The 10,668-nt window shown below is 42.7% G+C and overlaps 1 protein-coding gene across 3 annotated transcripts; it reads left to right on the top strand.

Annotated features, from left to right (window-relative positions):
- Positions 1–440: 440 nt before the first annotated feature.
- Positions 441–9,811, top strand: trim24 (tripartite motif containing 24). 3 transcript variants are annotated; one of them, XM_080851848.1, is made up of 18 exons: positions 441–1,190; positions 1,534–1,652; positions 1,814–1,961; positions 2,111–2,240; positions 2,334–2,450; positions 2,545–2,659; positions 2,752–2,898; positions 3,003–3,117; positions 3,199–3,632; positions 3,736–3,879; positions 4,914–5,034; positions 5,154–5,211; positions 5,321–5,456; positions 6,672–6,949; positions 7,051–7,177; positions 7,278–7,352; positions 7,440–7,595; positions 7,727–9,811. In XM_080851848.1, the coding sequence occupies exons 1-18, from the start codon at positions 905–907 to the stop codon at positions 8,609–8,611; spliced, it is 3,591 nt and encodes a 1,196-aa protein (XP_080707974.1). In that variant the 5' UTR covers positions 441–904; the 3' UTR covers positions 8,612–9,811. The 3 variants fall into 3 exon arrangements, with proteins under 3 accessions (XP_080707974.1, XP_080707975.1, XP_080707973.1); XM_080851849.1 differs by having other exon boundaries at positions 2,108–2,240; positions 6,672–6,934; XM_080851847.1 differs by having other exon boundaries at positions 2,108–2,240.
- The last annotated feature ends 857 nt before the right edge of the window (positions 9,812–10,668 follow it).

Genomic DNA, 10,668 nt, shown 5'->3' with positions numbered 1-10,668 from the left:
GTGAAGTTTTTTTAATAAACCATCGTGTCTCTTTATTAATCAATTGATTTGAAGGTGCAGTAGCCCAAGTAGATTTGGATGTATGTTTCAAGTACTTCTGCAATGTACACACTTTGTGCTCTTTTTCAGCGTTGATTATGGATTTGTTGTGTGTTTGGCCCAAATGCATATAACCACAGGAACAATGGACCAACTATCACTGTGTAAAGAGATCTCCATTTTCACAACCCCCAAAAATATGGAACTTTAAAGGCTATCCTAATGTCAAAGTGTAAAAGTATTTTTGATGCACTTTTAAAAATCGCCTTTTTTTTCTACGTTGCTGGCTAGTAAGATTGGTCTCCATCGCCTCCTGTAGCTAGTTATCTTTCTCTGCTGGGAGAAGTGGGTAAAAGGCCCATTATGTGTTGTATGCAACGTTGTATTGAGGGGACCGTGAAGTCATCAGGAGGCCTAGCAAGCAGTTATTAAGATACTTTGTGTTGTGCGGACAATCATATTTACAATGTCGCGTTTGTCGCGCTGTGTTTTGTGGTTTATGCTCCGCACAATAAAATAGGTTATGGTTTTCTAATACTCGTTCTGTGTCTTGATAGCTAGCTTGCTGGCTAGTGCTAGCTGCTTATGTTAGCTGTTGGTGCGTTGTGGCTTAATGTCAGTAGTAGTACCACTGCCGTGTAAACTATTCAGGTTATCGGCGGAGATTACGTTGCCATATATTGTTTATGCCCGTAGTTTTTGTCCCCTGCCGTTCTAGCATTTAGGGAAACCCAAGTGTGATGGCAACAAAATAGAAGCTCTCTGGAGAGGTCACTCCTACGAAATCCGATCTGATTTCCCCTTTAGCGTTCCAACAACAGCATCAACCTGAGATATCGCTAGATACCGTTACTTTGTCATAGTCATGGACGAGAGTGCAGAAAAAGTGGAGCCTGATGATATTGTTATTATTGTCGAAAATGAAGCCGAAAGCATGCCAGTTCAAGAGGAAAGCGAAAAGGCTCAAAGTACCCACAGTTTAATGGACTGTTGTCCCATTTGCAAGTTGAATTTTCATAGCAGAGAGCCCAAGCTGCTACCCTGTCTCCACTCTTTCTGTAAGAAATGCTTGCCACCGCCGTCAAGGAACTTCTTGTATACGAGCCAAATGATGGCCAACCATCAACTTCAGGAAGATCCATCAAAACCTCGTAAGTACCACATTCGGTACGCTGATATCGATACCCATGCGCTTAAGGTATTGTTTTGACTTGTAACGTAAGTAGACACAAAACAGTATGCACATCTGGGTGGTAACCAAAACGCCTGGACTGTAACCTTGTCAAATAGACAAACTGACTAACGTGTTGGCGTTTTGTGTGCATGTACTACGGTGATCTCTGCAATATCACAAATAGATTGAAAGCAGTATGTAATCTCTTCAATATAATGTTCAAATGTTTCACGAAGAGCTTCAATTGATCCCCTTTTTGAACAGCTGCTGTTTGTAACGTTTCTCCTCTCTGTCTCCTCTCCTCTTTTCTTTGATTTTAGTCAACGTGATCCGTTGTCCAGTTTGCCATCAGGAATGCATGGAAGTAGAAGTTTTAGAGAACTTCTTTGTGAAAGACTCAATGGAAGTGCCAAGCAGCACAGTGGAGAAGACGAGTCAGGTGGGTAGCATTGCTCATTTAAGTTATGTGCAGACGGCTGCACCTTTTTGAACTCAGGGGTCACAAATAAATAAAATGGTCAATGGTTTCACATCATTAAGAATGGAAGGATGTGGTTTTAAACTACCACCTAATTTTCTGTTATTTTTGTTTGTTTGCAGTTGTGTATGAGTTGCGAGGACAACACAGAGGCCACGGGCTATTGTGTGGAATGTGTGGAGTTTCTCTGTGTCACTTGCATTGAAGCTCATCAGCGGGTGAAGTTTACCCGAGACCACACCATTCGACAAAAAGAAGAAATGTCACCAGGTATTGTTGCAGCTTAATCAGACACCCATACTAATTCTCATTAATCAGACACATTTTTAGTAAGATTGAAATAACTGTTGTTTGGTATGCCTTGACTTTTCATCCAGCTTGTTCAGGTAAAAATTGTTCTTGAATATGTTGTACAGAAGGAGTGGGAGTGTCCACCCAGAAGCCTGTTTTCTGTGATGTCCACAAACAGGAGCCTTTGAAACTTTTCTGTGAAACATGCGATCGTCTGACGTGCCGGGACTGTCAGTTATCCAAACACAAGGATCACAAGTAGTTACCTTATTGTTGCTTAAAAATTTGGAAAGTATTTCCATCATTGTCACAAACTTTTGCAAGTATTTGTTCTAACTTTTTTTTGTGCAGTTACCAGTTTCTAGACGATGCTTATAGAAATCACCGGGAGCACTTGGAGAACATGACTCGTCAGCTTCAGGATAAGAGAAAAGCCATCGAAGAAGTGTCCAGCGCAATCAATAATGGGTGAGTATCAGAAAATCTGTTTTCAAACCATAATAATGGCCAAGAATTTTCAAGGATTCTCTGACAAGGATGCATTGTAATCCTCTGTTTGTAGTCTCCATCAGGTGGATGAGAACCGAAAGGCTGTCACCACTGAGATCAAGAAGTCCATTTGCAATCTGATTATGGAGATTAATAGAAAAGGGAAAATACTGGTAAATCAACTTGAGGTAAGATCTATTGTTGATGTGGTGTGAAATATTTACAAAATTCATTCATGAAGAAGGCACTAAATACAGTATATGATCGTTTGATGATCTAGGCTCTCACCAAGGACCACGAGTCTGCACTCAAGAAACAGCAGGAGGATGTCTCTTCCCTCTCAAAGCACCTGGATCATGTGATCTCCTTCACCAAGTGGGCAACCGCCATCAACAGTGGCACTGCTCTCCTCTATTGCAAGAGACTGGTATGAAGGCAGCATTTTCATCTTCCCCTTGTTTCTATTGTTTCTCTGCTCTCCCCGGTCAATGAATAATCTTGTTTTATTTTGTAATGGTTCGCTCTTTGTAGATTCTATGTCAAATCCAGTACCTCATGCGGGCGAAGTGCAGTGCCTCATATGTTCCCCAGAGCACAGTGCGGTTCCAGTGTCGGTCAAGCTTCTGGGCCTCAAATGTTGATCTAGGTAAAGAATCAGTGATCAAAACCAGTTTTTCTATGTACAGGACACAGTTGGACACACTCATTTACCTATTTGTGTTTCCAGGCTCTCTGGTCATGGAGAAAATTCCAGGACATCAACCAGGTGGGATGCAGATGTTCCCTAATCATCCCAGCCACCCCAACCATCCCGGCCATCCCAGCCATCCCAGCCACCCCAACCATCCAGGTCCAAGACCTGAAGGACCCTCTGGAGTCTTTCCTGGTGGAGCAGCTCAACAACGTCAGAGTACACTGGCACAGCTCCAGATGCAGGTGGAGAAGCTGGCCCAGCATCCCAGCCGCCACCCGCCACCAAACCATTGGTCCTGGTACCACAACATGCGCCTGCCAGGAGTCCCCCCACCCAGGCCCATGCAGGGGGGGTCTCCTTCTCAAGTTCCTCCTAACATGGCTCAGCAGGGCCGACGGTATGCTGCTCCTCAACCAAACACCCGCAGTCCTACAACCATGCTGCAGAACACAGGATTTCCCCCTCAAGTATGTGTTTTTTGTTTGCTTTCTGTGTTAGGGGGGAAAAGATATTCCCAGTTTGTTATCCATTGCTGCCTGACTCACCTGTGTCCAATGGTCTCTCCTTCAGACTCTGAGAGGAATGATCAGCTCCCCCAGCTCCTCCAACTTCCCACCCAAACCAATGGATGTGCTGCAGGGTGCGTCTCGATATGCCCAAAATGCACCTCCTTCTGGTGGAGGACACCTTACCACTCAACCCTCACTCCATCAGGTGAGTGGTGTTTTTATCTAGTTAGTGAATGGAATGTATGAAGGAATGAATTAACTTTAGGGTGCAGTCTGTGATTTCTAATGCAGCACACATTGTTTCGTCAGATTTGGCTAATTCTTCCTCATGGTCCTCAAGCTGTCCGTGCACTGTGTGCGCACCCAAAAAAAAACTGCTCATATACTGTACTGGCCATAGAAAACAACCATAGTGTCTCAGACTTAGCCATAAAACCTGCTCATATACTGTACTGGCCATAGAAAACAACCATAGTGTCTCAGACAGAGCCATAAAACCTGCTCATATACTGTCCTGGCCATAGAAAACAACCATAGTGTCTCAGACAGAGCCATAAAATCTGCTCATATACTGTCCTGGCCATAGAAAACAACCATAGTGTCTCAGACAGAGCCATAAAACCTGCTCATATACTGTCCTGGCCATAGAAAACAACCATAGTGTCTCAGACAGAGCCATAAAACCTGCTCATATACTGTCCTGGCCATAGAAAACAACCATAGTGTCTCAGACAGAGCCATAAAACCTGCTCATATACTGTCCTGGCCATAGAAAACAACCATAGTGTCTCAGACAGAGCCATAAAACCTGCTCATATACTGTCCTGGCCATAGAAAACAACCATAGTGTCTCAGACAGAGCCATAAAACCTGCTCATATACTGTCCTGGCCATAGAAAACAACCATAGTGTCTCAGACAGAGCCATAAAACCTGCTCATATACTGTCCTGGCCATAGAAAACAACCATAGTGTCTCAGACAGAGCCATAAAACCTGCTCATATACTGTCCTGGCCATAGAAAACAACCATAGTGTCTCAGACAGAGCCATAAACAATTCCAACCTTTCAACATGTGTCAGGAGCACGGAAGGGAGGAGTGTCATTCGATTGGCTGCTGAGCTCAAATATCAATACTCTGGCCACTGTGAACTGTACCTTTTAACCTGTACTCTGGTAATATTATGAATACATATTTGAATGTATGAATGCTGAATCATATTGTTGGTTTCTTTTGCAGAGAAATGTCATGGACCTTGTACACTTAAACAGAAGACCTGAGCCTCCTGGGCCCATGTCCTTGTCCATGCAAAGACCTGGTTTCCCCCATACGGCCCCATCCAACGCTACTGATAGGAATGGTAATATCCGCTCTTGAATTCCTTACTTTTGTATTATAGCAGTGATGTAGTCTTAAACATTGAGTTATTGAGTATAATTTGTTCTGTGGATCTTGCTTTGAAATCCTTCTCTGTTACAGCACAATCTCATCAGAGCTCCCCCATGTTAACTGCAAGCTCCTCTGACGGAAAGACAGGGTAGGTGCACTGCCACTTTCGTGCAGGTCTTTTTCACAGCATGCAGTATTATCTCTCCAAATGCTTCTAACAGGTATGGGACATTAACGCTTTTTTTATTGTTGTAAAGGACTGTTTCTTGGAAACGATCCGAGCCCCAACAGAACGGACCCTCCGCCTCCTCAGCTAAGAGAAGACGAAGGGCATCCCCTGGGCCCATCATTGTTATCAAGGATGAGCCTGAGGATGATGATGAGGTTCGCTTTGTAAGTACAGTATTTCATTTTTATAGAGCTCTTCATTTGTCACTCAGACAAATGTTTTTTTTTTTGGTAAAGTATTACTTTCCAAACATATGAAATTGGTGCATGGGAAAGTTCCCTTCCATTCAATCCGATCGATTCGGATGTTGGCCTATATTTCCCAAATTCATATCAGTCATACAAGGCCTGGAAAGTGCCCGGCATATCCTTCCTGAAAATCTCTCTAATATGTTTGGTCGATTATTTCTCTGTTGTTACAATGCTAATTGGCATTGTATTTTATACCATTGTAAAGCCTGTTTACATTTTCAATGATGTCCAACTTGTAAGGATCATGCATTTGTGGGATGAGCAGCACAGCTGATTATGTGGGTATCGCCCAAGTAAAATTTGACAAAATGATCTGCCAATGCGAAACAGTATATTCTCCTGTTCATATTGATTCTAGTTTTGAGTTGTTTGGTGGATTGGATGAATGAACTCTCGATCATTAAGTAAATAACAAGACATATTGGCAATTTTACACTTTATTCATTTAATACACCGTCAGGAGCCTCAGTAGCGGGTGGGAGATCCATACGCAGCCACAACAGCCTGGCAACTCCTCCTCATGCTGGTCACCAACCTGGTCACACGTTGCGGTGGGATGGCATTCCATTCCTCAACCAGGAGTCGGTGCAGGTCAGCCAGTGGGGCTGTGTTGGTCACTCTAACACGTACAGCATGCCCAAGCTGATTCCACAAGCGTTCAAACGGGTTGAGGTCTGGACTCATGGCAGGCCATTCCATTCTCTCCCTGACGTTGTATTTAAATGAATAAAGTGAAAAAATTGCCAATATGTCTTGTTTGTTCCTTGTTACTGATTGAGAGTTCAATCATCCAATCCACCAAACAACTCAAAACTATAGTGAATACCAACAGGAGAATAGAGAATTTTAGCAAATTTGACTTGGCTACCAACATACTCAGCTATGCTGCTCATCCCACAAATGCATGATCCTTACAAGTTGGACATCATTGTAAAGGTAACTAATGAGGCTTTCCAATGATATAAAATACAATGCCAATAACCATTGTGACAACAGAGAAGTAATCGACTAAACTCAAATTTATATTGAATAAATTGTCACAAAGTGTGAGTTTCTTGCTTGCTTTGGGGGACATCAAATATGGGTGTTTGTGTTTGCTCCTGTCTAATGTATAGATTTCTGTTTCAGGTACAGTCCAGTGTGAAAGCTAGTTTGCCAGACAGCACTGGTGTCCAGTCACAGACACCTCGTCAGGAGTCTCCCCCAGGCGAAGAGCAGCAGACAGAGCAGCCGACGGAGAAGCCTGACGAGAGAACCGAAGAGCCTGACGAGGACCCCAACGAGGACTGGTGTGCTGTGTGTCAGAATGGAGGAGAACTGCTCTGTTGTGACAAGTGTCCAAAGGTCTTCCATCTCAGCTGCCATATTCCTGCCCTCAAGTCTTCTCCGAGGTACCCTGAACATCCGTATGTTTTTAAAGTTTTTTTGTAGTTTTGTTTTGTTTTAAGATTAGCCTCAAGAGATTTCACCACAAGTCCTTCTCACTCAGTATGTTGGTATGTTGCAGTGGTGAATGGTTTTGTTCATTTTGCCGAGACCTGACCGCACCTGAAATGGTGTATGACACCGGAGAAAGTCAGAAAACCGTAAAAGTGGAGCCAGATTCTGAAGGACTAACTCCTGTAGATAAAAGGGTACGTATGACTCTTTTAAAATGTCACCTCAGAACTGACTTTTTTCAAATACGATTTGTGTGACTCTTTGTGTATGATCAATTTTGTTCCTGATAAACAGAAGTGTGAAAGATTATTACTTCGCCTCTATTGCAATGAGCTCAGCACTGACTTCCAAGACCCAGCCTCACCGTCGGTAAGATATAGAACTCGCCACTCTCAGTCAAATATCCATGACGATGCATTCTCTTCATTGACAATGTTTTCTCTCTTTCATTTCAAGACAATGCCTGAATATAATGAGATCATAAAAACTCCCATGGACCTCTCCGTTGTGAGGACCAAGCTTGACGTAAAGCAGAACCCATCCTACAAGAAGCCTGATGACTTTGTCGCAGACATTAGACTGATCTTTAAAAACTGTGCCAAGTTTCACAAGGTATGATTTTCCTTTTGTCTTTTGCCACAGAATCATTTTGAACCGAAAAAATATATATTCTGCTCTAGCTTGTGCGTACGACAAGCTGTAGCCAGTGCCATTGCTAATGACCGTTGTGTTTGTCCTGGCAGGAGGACAATGAGATGGCTAGTGTCGGCGTCAACCTGGGGAACTTCTTTGAGGAGCAGCTGAAGGGCCTGTATCCTGAGCAGCCTTTTCCTGAGGTGAAGGAAGAAGGTGCTGCCTCTTCGGTCCCAGAGGAAGAAATGCCCTCAGATGTCTGTGGAGAACATGGAGCTCCTGTTGAAGCTGAGACTGTTGAGAGTCCATCTCCAAAGAGTCCATCACCACCTAGCCTGCCTAGTGACGTGGTGTCCGAACCGCCCACAGAAGTCTGTCAGGATGAGCCTCAGGATGCTGAGGTCCGGGAAGACTCGCCCAAGGATGCAGAGGTCCAAGAAGACTCGCCCAAGGATGCTGAGGTCCAAGAAGACTCGGCCAAGGATGCTGATGTCCAAGAAGACTCACCCAAGGATGCTGATGTCCAAGAAGACTCACCCAAGGATGCTGTTGTCCAAGAAGACTCATCCAAGGATGCTGATGTCCAAGAAGAATCACCCATGGATGCTGAGGTCCAGGAAGACTCATCCAAGGAAGCTGAGGTCGAAGAAGACTCGGCCAAGGATGCTGAGGTCCAGGAAGACTCACCCAAGGATGCTGAGGTCCAGGAAGACTCACCCAAGGATGCTGAGGTCCAGGAAGACTCACCCAAGGATGCTGATGTCCAAGAAGAATCACCAATGGATGCTGAGGTCCAGGAAGACTCGCCCAAGGATGCTGTTGTCCAAGAAGACTCACCCAAGGAGGCTGATGTCCAAGAAGACTCACCCAAGGAGGCTGATGTCCAAGAAGACTCATCCAAGGATGCTGATGTCCAAGAAGAATCACCCATGGAGGCTGATGTCCAAGAAGACTCGCCCAAAGAGGACGAAGAGATGAGCGATTCAGAGGGATGACATGAGGAATTGTAAATCTGACTTCTTTATATGTGAAACTGTTAGAAATCCTTGCTGAAGCAAGGAGTCTTCCTGAAAGATTAGCTGAGTTTGCTAGTTTAAGTTTAATATCCCTGGAATAAGAATGTAGGTACAAAATGTATTTGAAAAGCAAACACATTGCACAGGGTGTTGTCACAGCAAAAAAATCTCCTTTTTGCATGTTTTATTTCCATTGAACATATTATGTCTTTACTGTAGTAAAGAACACGAAACAGGGTCATTTAAAATTGCATCGATGACATCAAACCAAGTGTGGGCCTTCCCTTATCAAACTCAATGAACTACAGACATTCACATATGTACATTGTTGTTTGATGTTACCCTTCACAAACTACATTTATGTATTATTTATTATTTATCTCTGCATTGGTTCATTTTAGATGATCATGATGGGTGCTTAATGTAAAAAGAATAATGCATTTCCTTTATTCAGCTGATTGAAGCCCGACCTACTTAGAAATGTTTTGCTTTCAAGCTGAGATCATGTGATTAATATGAGTTATGACCATAGTCACCTTTGACATGGGCCGTGTTGTCAACCAAGGAATTTAGATTTTTCAAGTACAGAAGGGGAGTACATAAATGTTTTTTTTTTCTTTTCCTTCTTATTTTCACTATTTTAGATGGTTCAAGTTGTCCATATTGCTCCTTGAAGATACTGTGCAAATCCTGGTCAATTCATTTGGACTGTGTTGCTCCCAGAACTATAGTCAAGATATGTGCATGTATGGTGGAATGGACCATTTTTTATCTTATTGATCCTAACTATTGTGGACCTTTTGGACTTGGATGTGGACTGGCTGTGACCATTATGAACTTAATTTTGGTCTTGAATCTGGTCAGTACCATACTTCATCAAGGTAATGTGGTTGACATGTAATTACAGTGATAGCCGGCATCCAAACCGCACATTCATTTGGAGTGTAGTGCTACCGGTTTTCACTACACTTGTACTGAAGTAGGATTAAAGTGAACTTGTATGCAGGCAAATATGCATACTGCAGGAAACTTTGATGCTGTGGGTCACTGTCCTGGTGTGAGTTGGCATCTGGCAGAGGACAGAAGACTTCTATAAAGGACGGAAATAAGTATAATTTCTCCAGACTTTGTGTATGTAACTATAATCTTAACATTAAATAAAACATTTTGATATCCCTGGCCCATTTAAAGGATGGTTAATACTTGATTAGGAAACTTTTGGATTTAGATTGAGGAAACATTCTTATAAAATGACAAGTTTTATGCTAATTAGTATTCTAAGAAATTATGTCTTATGCCCTCAAGTATCCTCTGAAGCTGTGTAGAGAGAAGTTGCTAAGGACTGTAGCCTAATGTTCATGTCTTAATTTTGTCATTGCCATATTGATGTTTGAAGCCTAGTGTTACGTTAAAATAACCGTAGAATTTTACATGAAACAAAACCAAATATAGCTGCAAGCAGCGATGGCGGTTTCCTCCTCCAAACATTGCGAACCAGGGAAAAATGTGATTTTGTGATAATTTGTCAATGTATAGAAAATCCATGCTGCAGACTTACCAATGGGATATTACATTTCAAATGCAATACTGTGTTAGAAGGCTGTGAAATTCGGCACACTCATTAAGGACAGTCCCTTCTTTATTCACACCCAGTTTCATGTCTCTCATTAGATTCATGCTGCAGACTTACCAATGGGATATAACATTTCAAATGCAATACTGTGCTAGAAGGCTGTGAAATTTGGCACACTCATTAAGGACAGTCCCTTCTTTATTCACACCAAGAGTGGTGTCATGAGAGCCATGAAACTTGGTGTGAATGAAGAAGGGACTGTCCTTAATGAGTGTGCCAAATTTCACAAAAAGTTACCATATTCTAGGGCTGCCATTGACTTGCGGAAACATAATAATAATACCTACAATAACAATAGGTTACCTCCTGAGGGAGGAAACCTAAAAAATACTGTAGTTATTTGACTGATCTGCAGCTACAAACAGCATAGTCTTTAGTGTAAAAGCACAAGATGGCAAATTAG

Source organism: Sprattus sprattus (genome assembly GCF_963457725.1).
Source record: "Sprattus sprattus genome assembly, chromosome: 14".
In the NCBI taxonomy this organism is placed as follows: domain Eukaryota; kingdom Metazoa; phylum Chordata; class Actinopteri; order Clupeiformes; family Clupeidae; genus Sprattus; species Sprattus sprattus.
This window is presented reverse-complemented; position numbering and strand designations above follow the sequence as displayed.

Excerpts from the sequence above, each read along its gene's own strand:
- trim24 (XM_080851847.1), top strand. The coding sequence starts at position 905 with ATGGACGAGAGTGCAGAAAAAGTGGAGCCTGATGATATTGTTATTATT. Across the intron at positions 2,660-2,751 it reads TACTGGTAAATCAACTTGAG|GCTCTCACCAAGGACCACGA; the intron begins GTAAGATCTATT and ends TTGATGATCTAG. Across the intron at positions 7,353-7,439 it reads AAGACCCAGCCTCACCGTCG|ACAATGCCTGAATATAATGA; the intron begins GTAAGATATAGA and ends TTTCATTTCAAG.